This window comes from Kwoniella botswanensis, chromosome 1, assembly GCF_036426115.1.
Source record: "Kwoniella botswanensis chromosome 1, complete sequence".
NCBI classification, from domain to species: domain Eukaryota; kingdom Fungi; phylum Basidiomycota; class Tremellomycetes; order Tremellales; family Cryptococcaceae; genus Kwoniella; species Kwoniella botswanensis.
The window spans coordinates 8,828,667-8,843,053 of NC_088599.1; the positions used below are offsets into that span (position 1 = coordinate 8,828,667).

At 44.3% G+C, this 14,387-nt stretch overlaps 7 protein-coding genes across 7 annotated transcripts; 3 read left to right on the forward strand and 4 right to left on the reverse strand.

Annotated features, from left to right (window-relative positions):
• Positions 1-679: 679 nt before the first annotated feature.
• On the forward strand, positions 680-1,485 carry L199_003317 (uncharacterized protein; the record flags this gene model as incomplete). The annotated part of the gene is made up of 5 exons (XM_064889050.1): positions 680-682; positions 740-760; positions 889-1,042; positions 1,239-1,272; positions 1,374-1,485. 5 exons carry the CDS (start codon positions 680-682, stop codon positions 1,483-1,485), a joined length of 324 nt encoding a protein of 107 aa, XP_064745122.1.
• Positions 1,486-1,932: 447 nt separating this feature from the next.
• Positions 1,933-2,984, reverse strand: L199_003318 (uncharacterized protein; the record flags this gene model as incomplete). Its single annotated transcript, XM_064889051.1, has 4 exons — positions 1,933-1,962; positions 2,020-2,131; positions 2,199-2,551; positions 2,625-2,984. The coding sequence occupies 4 exons, from the start codon at positions 2,982-2,984 to the stop codon at positions 1,933-1,935; spliced, it is 855 nt and encodes a 284-aa protein (XP_064745123.1).
• Positions 2,985-3,314: 330 nt separating this feature from the next.
• L199_003319 (uncharacterized protein) lies at positions 3,315-4,338 on the forward strand (the record flags this gene model as incomplete). Its single annotated transcript, XM_064889052.1, has 4 exons — positions 3,315-3,492; positions 3,618-3,961; positions 4,038-4,140; positions 4,226-4,338. 4 exons carry the CDS (start codon positions 3,315-3,317, stop codon positions 4,336-4,338), a joined length of 738 nt encoding a protein of 245 aa, XP_064745124.1.
• Positions 4,339-5,023: 685 nt separating this feature from the next.
• Positions 5,024-7,522, reverse strand: L199_003320 (uncharacterized protein; the record flags this gene model as incomplete). The annotated part of the gene is made up of 7 exons (XM_064889053.1): positions 5,024-5,062; positions 5,136-5,725; positions 5,780-5,993; positions 6,147-6,862; positions 6,992-7,027; positions 7,100-7,235; positions 7,466-7,522. The coding sequence occupies 7 exons, from the start codon at positions 7,520-7,522 to the stop codon at positions 5,024-5,026; spliced, it is 1,788 nt and encodes a 595-aa protein (XP_064745125.1).
• Positions 7,523-8,005: 483 nt separating this feature from the next.
• Positions 8,006-9,914, reverse strand: L199_003321 (uncharacterized protein; the record flags this gene model as incomplete). Its single annotated transcript, XM_064889054.1, has 9 exons — positions 8,006-8,029; positions 8,100-8,132; positions 8,200-8,279; positions 8,348-8,570; positions 8,663-9,089; positions 9,278-9,478; positions 9,554-9,578; positions 9,637-9,745; positions 9,837-9,914. 9 exons carry the CDS (start codon positions 9,912-9,914, stop codon positions 8,006-8,008), a joined length of 1,200 nt encoding a protein of 399 aa, XP_064745126.1.
• A 434-nt stretch (positions 9,915-10,348) lies between these two features.
• Positions 10,349-10,956, forward strand: L199_003322 (uncharacterized protein; the record flags this gene model as incomplete). The annotated part of the gene is made up of 3 exons (XM_064889055.1): positions 10,349-10,573; positions 10,658-10,738; positions 10,834-10,956. The coding sequence occupies 3 exons, from the start codon at positions 10,349-10,351 to the stop codon at positions 10,954-10,956; spliced, it is 429 nt and encodes a 142-aa protein (XP_064745127.1).
• Positions 10,957-11,154: 198 nt separating this feature from the next.
• Positions 11,155-14,298, reverse strand: L199_003323 (uncharacterized protein; the record flags this gene model as incomplete). The annotated part of the gene is made up of 6 exons (XM_064889056.1): positions 11,155-11,494; positions 11,584-12,524; positions 12,639-13,076; positions 13,155-13,514; positions 13,578-13,818; positions 14,240-14,298. The coding sequence occupies 6 exons, from the start codon at positions 14,296-14,298 to the stop codon at positions 11,155-11,157; spliced, it is 2,379 nt and encodes a 792-aa protein (XP_064745128.1).
• Between the last annotated feature and the right edge of the window lie 89 nt (positions 14,299-14,387).

Consider the following 14,387-nt stretch of genomic DNA (forward strand, 5'->3'; position numbering starts at 1 on the left):
TAAATATATCTATATATATATATACGGATATCCAGAGAGAATAAACAATTTCTCAGAGGTACAGATAGCACTTACTCTTTCACATAGAGTAATAGGAACATACAGAGAATCGACATATCGTTAACAAGGGGGAGTGATATGTTACGTGACGGACAGCAAAGACAAATTAAAGTTAGATACGAAACATGGCTGCCTATTCAATTCGATTCAATCATTCTTGTCTGTTACTGGATCGACGGTGATAATCTCAGCAGGCCACCTTCGTCACCTCCCCCATGAGGTCGTTCTAGACTCTTATGATCATATCTCATTACTTATTCAACAACGCGCCTACAAGACTATTTTCTTTGCACATGGACATACACCCACATGCACAAGCAACAACGAAAATGGGACTGCCCATGGAGTCTCCATTTCTCCATTTGATGCCCCCGACCCCTTCTACCAAAGTGCCATGTGCCACATTAACGAGTAAACCGGTCCTGAGTTACCGGTCCAACCGTTGAGCCGTTGATTCACGGTGACGTTGTTATGACAGCAGGAATGGAATGTCATTGGGCTTCCTTCGTTCTTCTGCGTTTGCGTCTCAAGCCAACAGGATCCATATCGACAGATCATTATCAATAGCCACCAACAGCTTTCACGCTCTTGGACAACTATCACATACTCAGCATCTACAATGGTAAGTGTCGCAACTCTTCCCCTTACGGCGAGTAATCATCGCTCATGGTTCACGTAGTCTCATAAACCAATAGCAACGGTAAGTTAGATCATACGAATATCAGCTATATCAGGAATCACGATTACACTGTATATACAATCCTCGTGACGATTGGCATTTAGTCCAATGCTGTACGGAATGTTGATCATTGACACTTGTCTTTCCAGCTCTCAGGATTTTCCCTTCTAGGCGGTATATTCGCTTACACAAAGTTCGGCTCTACCCCTTCCCTCATCGGATCGTTCGCAGTGGGTAGCGCGATGTTGTTGTCTGGTATGAGGATAAGGGATGGGATGGAGTATGGGTACGAAGGTGCAGTGGGTGAGTGGGAGTCTCTGAGAATCAGAGTGGGAATTTGAGGAAAGAGTATAGAGTAAAATCTCGGACTAGCTGGCTTTTTTTTATTCCGAGTCGATCAAGGGAATAACATCACATGAGCAGTCCCTTCAAGATGATCTTGTGATGGCCCTGCACGAAGCACACCGAGCCAAGCTGATTAATGTCCTGACAATTGTAGCCAGCTCGATCGCCCTTGTTATACCTACATTAAGGTGAATTGCCATTCCTCATTTCCATACCACATCTCTTTTTGCCCTTTTCACCCCTGCAACCCCATGAGTACCGAACTGATTTGCGCATGTGGGATATACAGACGAACAATCAAGACTCGATTACCTATTCCAGCGACCGTGTGCGCGTTGGCAACAGCAAGTACAGCGTATTACGTTCAAGCCTTAAGTGAATTTAAGAAACATGCTATTTAGATCGACCTTAAGGGTGTTTATGTTATCAGAGCAGGGTATCGATCTCATGTACTCATGATCACGATGGGGCCTCTGGGAAGGACTTATATAAGCTGTTAAGATCTACTAGGGCTGGGGATTTAAAAGAATAAAATTGTTTTCCTGTATAATTAATTATATTATCAACCATGGTATGTAAACAATACTTCAATCCAGCGCAAGAAGAAGATATGAAAGACCATATTACATCATGGGACACTTTCGAGCTCGACCTCGATCGGAAGTTCTATCTCGTCAAGAGAATGCATCTACGTTCTATCTGATCGCACGTACTGGAATGATTCAGAAGAAGATCGACTATTTCTTGCCCAATGTCTTACTTGATACATCCATTTAATTAATATCGGCTTACAACATGGTATATCGCAATGCTAGGTATATTTGAGGGTTCATATCGTTCTATATGATCTATAGTTGAGCAGGTTTCGTTGGTGTGTCCTACAAATGGTGCACGTATCAGCTTCAGCTACGATTTGCCGGACGATTTCGACTCACCCTTATCATTATACTGATCCTATGACCCTGATTCAACTTCTCACCATTCCATACGGATCCCTCTGATGAATACGGCAGGATCGAATGCTCATATTCGTATCTGATCGAATCGCTATCGTGTAATTCCACAATCAGCACAAGAAAATTGCTGTGTACTATCTTCTACATGCATCACTCACCGCTGTAGATACACACTCCCACTATTCAACCTTACATCCCATCCATCCTCTTTCTTTCCCTTTGCCCGTAATCTCAATATCCTCTCTCCACCTAACGATACCCCACAGATATATTTACCGGACGCTTCCAGATTATCCACGTGAGGTAAGATCTCGCCTTTCGGTGAAAGGTGCAACAGGTGTGTGATGGTCCCTTCTGGCGGTATCGAGTTCGACTCCAATTCTGAGTTCGGTAAGTCAGGTAGAAGCCCGTATAGCTTGGATAATGTGGTTATTAGATGTGAAGAAGAGTTCGATGGTAGGGTGGAAAGTAGAGTTTCGCGGTAATGATGAATCACCGAATCATAATGACCCTAATATAACATGATGCGAGATAATCAGTTTCGAGACACAGATATATCAAGGTGATATCGTGTTTATACATACCTCTTCAAACCCGTATTCCCTGTCAAAGAGCTTCTGTATATCATCCTGCTCTTGAGTCTCCTTCAATAACTGTTTACCTTTCCTCCTTCTCTTCAATGACGAATCTACCCTGTCAAGCTTCCACAATGCCATGTCTACTAAGGTCTTACATTCTTCGATGCTGAAGAAATCTGGCCAGAACAGAAAATCATCGGGCCTGGCTAGACTGTGCTCAGAAGAGGGATTACCATGTGGTCGGATAAGCGGTGAAGAGGAATGTAATGACAATGGCGGAGTTATAGTTGAGGGAGTGTGAAGTGATCGGAAGATGGGTCTGTAAGTCACCCCATTCAGATATCTCCATATTGGAGGGTACCTCATCATCATTGCTTATATGGGCTACTGCGATGTTGATATGACTGCAAGCTAGGCCTTGTTATCACTGTCATCGTTCATTACGTCCATATCATATCCGAGATGAGATTTGACGAATATCCCCGTCACGGTGGAGATGCCCGCCTCGGTCTTCTCCCGGTTAGCCGGCGGTGATTAAACTATGTATAGCTCTACGTATAGGTATGGTGTGATGATGTTGGTAGACTCGAACTTTCTTATCAACCAAAACCAAAATCACCTTTCATTCTTCTACTTCCATCTTCAGACATCCCAATCTTGTATCGCCTATTCATCCGATTCATTAGTCTGTACATCATGGCAGCCCAAGCTCCCGCTCCTGCTCCTCCCAATGCACCTATGGCGCCCGTCTCACGATCCAGTCGACCCACCATCGTGGGTCCCGATCAACCTGAACATCCATATCCGATGAAGTTGGAGGGTACAGTGACGAAAGGATTCGGTAGAGGTGCCAGGTTTTTGGGTATACCTACTGGTGAATATTATTGTCCATCTTGATGCGAGATGGTATTTGATGATGTGCTGATCGATCATACTTCGTGCTTTTTTCTCATTCTCACAATGACTAATCTATTCTTGCTCTCCGGCTTTCGTCAATAGCCAACCTCCCCGATACTTCCCTCGACCCACTCAACGCCCTCAACATGACAGGAATCTACTACGGTTTCGCCCGTATCCATCCTTCCTCCTCTACTCCCCTACCCTCTACTTATCCTACACCCATCCATTCCGGTCCTTCATCACCTTCTTTGAAACCTACTAAACCCCCCAATCCCGACGCCCATGAACTAAGTAAAGAAGCGTTGGAAAGTATACCTACTATTACTGCTCCCTATCCTCCTGAGCAACATGCACAGAGATGGAGTAAGGAAGATGAAAAGATCTGGCCTATGGTCATGTCCGTAGGATGGAATCCGTATTTCAAAAATGAAAAGATAACTGCTGTGAGTGATTGTATTAAGTTCTTTCATTTCAAGAATGCAAAAGAACAAAAAGCTAATGGCTCAAGACATACAACAGGAAGTTCACATAATGCATCCTTTCAAAGCTGATTTCTACGGTCATCACATGTCAGTCCTAGTTTTAGGATACATAAGACCAGAGTTGGATTACGTCTCCAAAGGTGAGTTCCGATTCGACCGACCCATCTCCTGGCACTGGTACTGAAACTGACGGTTGATTGTTATCTAATGTATCTCATTTTGCAGAAGCATTGATAGAAGATATTCAAACGGATGTCAAAGTAGCTTTGAACGGTTTGGCAAGGCCTGATTACGCAAAGTACGCAGAAGACCCTTTCCTTACGAAAGATAGATCGTAACAGTATTTATTGTAGTGCAAGTGAAGGGGATAAGAAGGAAATCAATATACTCAACCGATTCAGAGCAACCGCTTTGACTGCCATGAGAGCATGGTAGGTCTGATAGACTACACACCACAATGCACAGTACATAGATAGTCTAGAATCCTGAATATCTTGTATAATACTTCATTTAAGTACGAATATGATATGATAAACGAGATATCGAAATTGAGTTTTACTCGCCCGAACCCATTCTGGTCCAGCAAAGGAAGACAGAACAAGGCTAGCCGTGGTTATGAACGCCTGAGATCCGCACAAGTCATATAACGAATGCGCTTCACTTGTGGTTGCTTGATCGAGCATATTAACACTTTCATTCAATTTGCATTTCCATTTCTATATAGCAAAACCATCGCTTCGAAGAAAAACAGAGAAACAGAAAAACAAAAAAAAAGCCAAAAGATACAAATGATTTTGACCAATGACCGATACATCATCATCCATCTAATAACGATAACAAGAGAAATAGAAACATAACGAAATGAAACATTAGATTAAATTGATTTAGTATAGATATATATATATAAATGATAAATATTTTAGTAGACCAAATAGATAATTCTTCAGGTTTAAAGGGTATATTGGATTATTTTAAATCGAACAAAAGGGCGAAAGGTGGAAACGAAAGTAAACGTTTGTTTTGTTATTTCGATTTGTCTTTAGGTGAGAAAGCGTGTTTGATCTAACACAATACAAAAGCAAAACATCAGTATCATTTCACTATTTGAGTATAAAGCAAAAACAATTGAACCCACCTTGTTGAACAAACTCGATTTCTTCTTCTTGACATCCGAATCAGTAGTCTTCTCCCTTGTATGAGTGGATTTAGCAGGTGTCGAAGCAGGTGTGGAAGTGGCCGACGCAGGAGCAGGGGTAGACACATCTTTAGCAGGGGTCGCAGGAGCAGCTTTAGCCGGAGTAGAAGGAGCAGCAGGCGCAGCGGCGGGTTCAGGGGTAGGTGTGATCTTATCTATATTCTTTGGTTGATCCTTTTGAGGAGTAACGTTATTGGTAGGAGCATCAGGTGCGACTTTTGGTTCTGAAAGTGGATGATCGGATCCTGCGGCGGTCCTAGCTGGATCGCGTTCGGCAATTTCCTTCTCAGCTTTAGCTGATACACCAGGATTAGAAGAGATAGGCTTGGTACCGGCAGTGTCTTCCAATGAAGTTGAAGCTCTCGTTCGGTCTTTGGAAGGATCAAGATCCGATACGGTAGTTATGACTGGTTGAGGTACTTGCTGGTGATTCTCGATAGTCTCATGTTGAGCGGGAATATCATGCTCGGTCTTTTTGGGAGGTTCACCGTGGTTTAGTTGATTAAGGGTCTCAGATGGTGCGACTGAAGCTGTATCTCAGATGATCAGCTCTAATTCACAATAATCGAATCGATTAGACTCACTGGTAGGCTCAGCGGTCTTAGGTAATGGGACATCTGAAATACCAGTAGTATCCTTTGAAGTACCAAGTTTCAACGCATCTACTTTCTCTTGTAAGGCGTCAACAGCAGAGGCCGAAGGGGCGGTGCCGACGGGCGCGACAGCATCGGTGGGAGCGTCGGTCTTCTCGAGAGTGTTGATGTCGATTCCTTTAGCTTTGGCTTCCTCGACTGAGAGCTGTGAGCGGATCAAGGCACTACGTCAGCAATATGCTCAAACAAGGTCGTTGGGTATGGTCCAATTGTCAGTCATGCAATTGATCAATTTGTCCAGTTTATATACTGTATTTTCTCAATTCTGTGAATATGTGAAAGCAGAAACTCCACTCACAGGTCCAGTATGAGCGATATCCAACCCTGTGATATTCTCAACAGCCACAGCAGCATTTCCGACTACCGCACCAATAGCAGCTAAAGCACCAGCAGCGAAGTCCGAAGCCTTCTCAGCTATACCCTGTTCTTCCTCGGTGGTAGGTTGAGGAGCTTCACCGATATTGGCCTGTTTGGCTACTTTCTCAATTTGAACTGGGATAGGTTCTTCCGCTAAAGGTTTAGCATTGGCTTTGGTTTGAGGGACAGCTTCAGCCTCGGGGTTTGGAGCGGGTACAACGGGGTTGGCAGCTGATTCAGCAGGTTGACCAGCGGGAGCGGTGGTTGTGGTCGTGCTGGTAGACTTGGACTTGGGTGAAGAAGGGAAGACTGGACCTCCAAGTACAGGTGCAGAACCTGACGCTGATCCAGGAGCAGAGGAAGCTATCAAAGTTGAAGGTTCAGTCTTCTGGCTTGAACTGGTTGGAGCAGGTGTATCGTCGAGACTCTTCTTAGTAGAAGGGGCAGGTACAGCAGCAGGGACAGGACCCGTACTGAGTTCACCGTTTGTGGTGGTGGGAGAAGAAGGTTTATCGTGTTCGGTAGGTTTGGCTGTTTTCTCAGAAGAGGCTGGGACAGGTGTGGGTGCGGCTGCTGCTACAGCTGATGAGGATGGTTCAGAGGTGGATATAGGAGCGGGAGGGGCGGTGTAGACGTTGTTCATGTTTCCAGCGGCGTCTGTGTAGGTAGGAGATTCGAAGTCAGCATCGCTCGCAAGTCAATACGTATGGAATGCGAAAGATCCCCTGTCGAAGCTTGGAGGTAATGTCCTCAAATTGACTGATGAGAGAGAAACTTCAAACCTACCCCATTCTTTAGCCTCATCCTCTCTGACTTTCCATTCTACCATTCCGAATCATCGATTGATCAGCTATATAACCTCCTGTAAATAGATTTCTACCGAATTCAACTCACCCCCATCGACCACATATTTGAAAGCCTGTTTCTCACCCCAAGGTAGAGGAACCTGAGCGGTGAAACTTCCATCGGCCTGTTTCTCTAATGGCGTGGCGCTGGCTGACCAGTTATTGAAGTTTCCAGCTATGTGCACCTGTATACGTATATGTGCATACACACATACATGATCGGGTTCAGTTCGTCAACGAGAACGGAAGAGGGATAACCGTAATTTTAGGTTGAGATACAAGGATAAAGGAATGCGGGAGATATACTGTCAGCGTTATTTCCTCTATATTGCTTTTCCTTCCTCTCAGCCCATCCATAGAGACATCGAAGCTAGCTAGAGGCATGTCCGGATAGTGGGGGAAAGCAAGAACTTACACTCTGGGCTCCCGCTCCCCAAGAGAAAGTAGCTAAATGTTTATCGTTTGAGCTCATGGTTTTGCACTAAGAGTTGGATTATAACGAAAGTATGGCAGTAGATGTAGTTTCGATCTGTATGCTTATCTTTGTAGCTGACCTGATCTTGAGGTGCTTGATATCTTGATGTCAACAAATGGAAATCAGGATGGAATGTAATGTACAGCTGATGAAAGAGGATGACGCTTTTCCTTTCCCCTTCTTACGTTTTTTGATTATTGACAGTTTAATGGGAATGGGAAAATGACTAGTACCCATCGGGCCAAAGGGGCAAGGGGCCAGATCCAGACCAATGTGGCAATTCCCCAGAGGAGCACAAATGTAAACAAAACCCAACTGATGACGCACATGCTCCCCGATCACCCAACCCCCAACGTGGTAACTCTCAAGTAGATGATTATAACCCATTATTATGCATTGTACTGTACGGATGTATGTATATGTCCTCTATCTGCCTGTCCATTCTCTGTGACATCTCATGTGCTCTGCAGTCTACGACATCTACTCGTTCCATGCAATCACAGCCTATCAGACAATGGAGCATCAGTATAAACATACGAGGTCTGTGCTTTCCCGGTCGCAAGAGTTCACTCACCATACAGAATACACCGAATGCCATCGCAGCGTACTAATATTCCATAACCGCATATCATTAGCATACATATCGCAGATAAGATGCGATATGCATCACTTACCTCTTTCAAAGCCTGCTTGGCACTTCTTGACTCTTCCAATAATTCAGGAATCACACTGACACTTGCGATATACAAGAAACCTGACGAACAATCCATACTCAGTCTCTCACATACTCTCAGGTTGGTTCAGCAGACCAATTCAACTCACCACCAGCAGTCATAGGAATGACCAGCTCCCCAGCTCCAACACTAGTACCAAACAACCCTTGTCCCACTTCAATCACCACCTCTTTATTACCCGCACCTGAGGTCTCGGCTATCCATATACCTAAGAAGGTACCTACGAACGCACCAACAGCGGTGAAGAATTGAGATCCCATAGCTTGCGATTTGGTGAAGCCCGATTTGATCAAGATGGAATAATCGGCAATCTGTCATATATCGAAAGAGGCATATCAGCAAATTGATATCATCATGTTCCTTGGGACCTATCAGAGGCTGCACTCCACGACCCCTAGCTCACCTCATGTGGTATCTCATGACAGAACGTAGCAATAGTGGTGACAGCCCCCAGCGCAGGAGAAGAATAAAAACTAGCTGCCATCGCCAATCCATCCGTGATATTATGCGTAAAATCGCCAAACAAGTTCAAGTATGCCGATAATTTAAGTGATTGATTCACTTCTTTCTTGGTGTCGGTCACGTCTGAAGGTGCTGCTTTGGGTTCGATGGAAGTTACGTCTGAAGGTGATTTACGAGATTTCAACTCGTTTCCACTTGATGCCGTTGATACAGATGTAGAAGTGCCTTTCGATTCTGTCGTTCCATGAGAATGCGAGTGAGAATGAGAGTGGGAGTGGGAGTGGGGTCCGTTACCCGCTGAAGCGTTTAATACCCTCATTGTCTTGTCCAGGATGAAGAACGCTGCGAAACCTAAGAAGATTGCACCGCTACGGATTGATAGATGCGAATATCAGCATACCAATTTTCTTTCTCTGGTCAGGACCATAATACCCTGTCTTCGTCTACCGTGAACATAGATGAACTCCGTCACTTCTTATCGCATAGATGAACATCCCACGTTGCCATCTTCCGCAAAACCGGATAAAAATTCTTAGAAGAGGAAAGATGAACCCACCCAATTACTATATTCCTCTTTTCCTCCACCTGAACCGACCTCAAACTTCCATCTTCCGAATGACCCTCACCGAAGAAAGAGTGAGGAACAAGATGCAAAAACACATCTCCGAGTAGACCGCCAGTCGCAAATGCGATCATCGTGTTGAGCGAGGATGGTTCGAGGGTGGCAGGCACAGCTAGGAGGATGAAATTGGGTATTCTACCAATTCCAAACACATAAATTAGCGATTTGCGCTAAGTTGGATTGTAAGTCAAGGGGAGGTATTGGACATACGATGATATGTAGAATGTAGCTAGGACTATATCAATTCATCAAGATTAGCACTCCACTTTTGCGAATTGAGTGAAATTACATACTAGAGTTATAAGCTGGACTTTCAAAGGGGAACAGCGTAGAGAACAACTTCTTCATTGATGTCCCATGCTCAGCAGGATTATGCGAGGGTGTATGAAAGAGTTCTTGGGCCTGCTCGAAGTGAGATCATCATAGTATTTCGTATCAGGACATGTACTAATATACATAGAGGGAGAATACCATGGTAAACATGTGTACATACCTTTTCGGATTTACCCAATACGACAGCCGAGAAAGCCAACAATGTGGCTATAGCCAATGCAGAGCGTCTCGATATCATCTTGTTGTGCTTGTCACACTCTTGCTTATCAGCTGATCAGTCAAAGAACAAAGCTGTACTTCAGATATCCAAGTTGTCCATGAACATGTGTTGATGTCCTCCACGTCCAAAAGAAGTTGACATTGGGTCGCGACGATCCGAGCCTCAGTCATTGATCGTTTTGGTGGACGTGTCAGCGGTGATCTCCACTTCCACTGCCACTTGGTTGCGTCGTATGACGTCAATCGTCCATTTAGCCGGATCAGGATTTTAGGATTAGGATCCAGACTGATGATCATCGTTCCAGTGATACTCGTGAAGTTATATATCGCATTCACGTTACTCCTCAACATTTGCCATTATATACTCACATTCTAGCAATTCAAAGCTTAATCGATCAGCACACAATAATCTCAACCTCAACCTCAGATTCGTGTACAACAATCTTATCCAACATGTTCCCATCAACCAGACGAACCATTTCCATCCTCTTCCGAACACCCCTCATCCCACCTCCACAAGCTCCACCCGCCGTCGAACTATCCACGTTCACCTCGTCCGCCGGACCATCCAGGATGAATTACAGGAGGACCATCTCCAACATCTCGATAAGAGGATATGCGAGCGATAGGGGCAAACAGGAACTTTACAGTGATGAAGGTGGATCGACAGGTGCAGGGGTAAGTCAAACGGAATTGTGCATATAATCGAGATTGTCCGTTCAATGCTGACATCCTACCATGTCTTATCTCTTGGGTATGTAGACAGACGACGTAGCTCATACAGACGCTGCATTCAACAAAGATCCCAACCCTTCTTCATCAGCTAAACAAGTAGAGAATGAGGTGGGTTCTTGATTGACCATCATCATCGCTATGACACCTTTTGAGAGGTTTGAGAGTATACAAGCTGACATTTGGTACTACCATCATCATCATAGTCCGGTAAAGATTTCACCAAAAGATCATCCGCCAATCCAGATTACTCTTACTCACCAGGTAAGCAGGGTGAGAAAGGTAGTGAAACTCCTCTGAACACTTCCAAGGAGGAGGCTAAGAAGTGAGGGAGAGTAAGGGGAGATTTCAGCCCCAGTTCATTCATGATGAGTAATAACGGTATTTGCGATATTTAGTCACGGCTCCAAGTGGAAATAAGTATAATAACAGAACAAGTCATAGTAATGTAACTTATCAACCATGCATTTATTCATACAATCTGCTATATAATTTTACCATACAGCACCTCAGATACTACGATGCCACTAATCCAATTCCAATCCATCATTTTCCTCGGCCGCTTTACCACTAAAATCCAATTTCCTCTTCTTCCTATTTGCACTCGCACCATCATCATTCAAGAACCTTACATCCCTTCCTACCTTCTCTCTCAAACCTTCCACATCCACATCATCAGTCTCTTTCGCCCACTCCAAAACCAAATGTCTACCAAGCAAATGAGTATGTTTCAATGCCTCCATCGCACGTGAAGCTTCAGTATGAGTGGTAAATTCCAGAAAGGCGAATCCCCGTGTTGATGCTGATCCCGTTGAAGTGGGGACGGATTTCCGAGGGAGTCGAAGTGATTTTAATTGACCATATGCACTACCCAAATCCAATAAACAATGTCAATCAATACAGAACCAAACAGAAGGGAGACGACCATGACATGATGACAGAGAAATATCACTCACCTAAACAATTCCCTAACTTCCTTCTTTGAAATTTCAAACGGTAAATTCTTAACCAACAATTTCGTAGATTTGGTTTTCCCTCCATTCCCATTCCCATCTTTGGTGTCTTTCTCTTTATCTTTCTGATCATCTTCTGTACCTCTCTGAGCGAATTTGACTTGTAGTACTTTCCCATCAATTTCGAATCCTTCCAAAGCACCAAGGGCCTTGGTAGCATCTTGACGAGTTTTGAATCCTACAAATCCATATCCCATACTCAATCTCTCACCACTACTCGACTTAGGGTTGATCTTCGTCTGCACTCGAGCAAATGAGAAACCAGGTAAAGAAGAAAGTACAGCATTCAACCTTGGTGTCGTAGTAGAGAAATTCAAGTTCTTTAAGAATAGAGTCGAACCAGCTTCGTCATCTACCGATGGTTCTTCTCTAATTTCATTCACCTTGTCAACCAAAGCTTGAGCTTCCTTCAATTCTTTCTCTGTCGTACTCATCGGTTGTTCAGCTGAAGATGGCGATTCTTTGAACATCCCTACAGGACCTTTCTCGAGATACAACACAGCATTCCCTAATCTTCTATATGCCACTGCTCTAAATGCCTTTCCGGCATCCACGGGATTCTCAAATTCTACCACACCCAATGTTCCAGAGGGAGGTAACAGTACTCTGGACAATTTACCATGCGAAGCGAATAGGTCGGTCAAAGATTGGCTGGTAGTTCCAAAAGGTATGTTCTTAACTAAGATTATTGTTTGTGATCGGGGTACTTTCGGCTGAAGAGTTTCTAAGACTATACCAGCATCTTCGAAGTACTTCTTAGTCTCTTCAATGACAGTAGTTTCAGCCAAAGCGAGCTTGACAGCTGCATTTCCCGAATCTCCGCTTAACAACTCAGATTTACTGATTCCCATTCGACTGGATACGGAAGCTGCTACAGCGTCGCTCTGCATTCGGTTGTCAGCCATGTCCATATATATCCCACCCCATGTAGATATATCCCTAAAGCAGGATTGTTCACCTATCAAAAGGGCGAGGGGCCAGATTGAAAATACACTCACATTCATGTACAGCGTAGCCCAATTCAATCCCTTCCTACTATCCTCTTTCCGCTTCTCATCTACATTCTTCTTAACCTGACCTTTTTGTTCATCAATTTTACCCAACACTTTACCATCTACCACTCCACCACCGTTCGCGGCGACCGTTTGACCGGGTTTAGGTCTACCAGGTAACACATGTAACAATCTACCTTGGAAGGTAGTCTTATCTAGATTCTTGTAGGCTTGAAGGGCGTCTTCGTTATTATGGTATTGTAGAAAGGCCGTTCCTAGTGGTTCACCCGTTGTTGATGAGGTAGGTAAGTGGATTTCGTCGATTTGACCATATTTGGAGAAATGAGAGGATAATTCAGAGGAGGTTACGATGAATGCTAGATTTCGGATGAATAGTCTTCCAGTTGAGAGAATCAATTCTTCGTCGGGAGATGTTTTGGTACTCTACATACAATGTTTGGTGTCAGCAACACCACCTACATTACATTATTTGGAAAGATAGAAAGATGGACAAATACTCACGGAACTCTCTCCTTCACCTTGTAACGCTTCATTCTGTCTTCTCCTCAACCATGCAGCATCATCATCATCCCCTTGGCCTTCCGCTATTTCCTCAGGTTCAGATGATTTCTCTTTACCCTTCTTGCTCTTCTCCTTCTTCGACGTCGAAACTTGTCCATCAGCCACCCAACCTTGTTCACCTGGTACTGCGTTTGCCGTCGACGCAGAAGGATCAGTAGATGAAGAAGGATCGGCACCTTTCATTACATCCATGAACTCCTGTAACCTCTTTGAAGGTCCAGCAACGGCATTAGAACCAGTCTGTACGTCCGTTTCTTTCGACTTGGATTTCGAACCCTTTGCAGGCGCAGGAGCGAGTGGCTGCATGTCACACATGGAATAAGCGCCAAGATCCATATCTGGAAAGGAAGGAGAAGAGCTTACATCATCTCTTACGAAATCCACTTTGACTTTCCCACCTCCGAATTCAAAAGTATTATCAAACCAATCCTTGACTTTCTGAGCTTCCTCGGCATTCTTATATCCCACAAAGGCAAATCTCCTTTTGGGGACCAGCTTGAGATCTGTAATGGTGCATGATATGAGTGATTTGGGCTTGGTCAATGTCGATCGGAAGGTATCTTGTTGGATTGAGGAAGGAAGATTCAAGAAGATTAGTCGGGACCTGAGGTGAATGGGTCAGCTCTCGGCTCCGTATAAGACATGTCTACGATCACGAATAGCTCACATGTTAGAACCAAGTACAATATGGTGATGCCAGTGCTAAACAGCTAAGGATGGAGGAAGAGGGGGCAATCAATGATGGAAATAGCTATGGAAGTGTATCACCGTTTAGCGATCACAGAAATCCGAAAATCAAAAGTTAATCTCCAACTTGTCAACAGAAATCTTTAAATTGCCACCCCTCGCCTCCACCCGTCAACGGCGGCCACCGCCGAACGAGACCAATCATTTTTGCGTAAATAGGCTGACCACATAGAGGTGATCTGGAGTTTGTTGATAATCGTCTTCATCGCTTAAAACAGCTCTCTTATATCCGATGGCGCTTCTCACTGTTCATGCGCCACACTGTTCTTCAACCCTACGGTGCCGGGTGATTTTCCGCATTCTCCGCCCACCATAGACGTTTCCCAGCATGTTGCATGGTTTGGCACTACACTGTGCTATCGATACTCTGCTGCATGCTCTGGTCTCAGGATTGGATCGCAGGATTTTCAGCAAATACATCGAAAT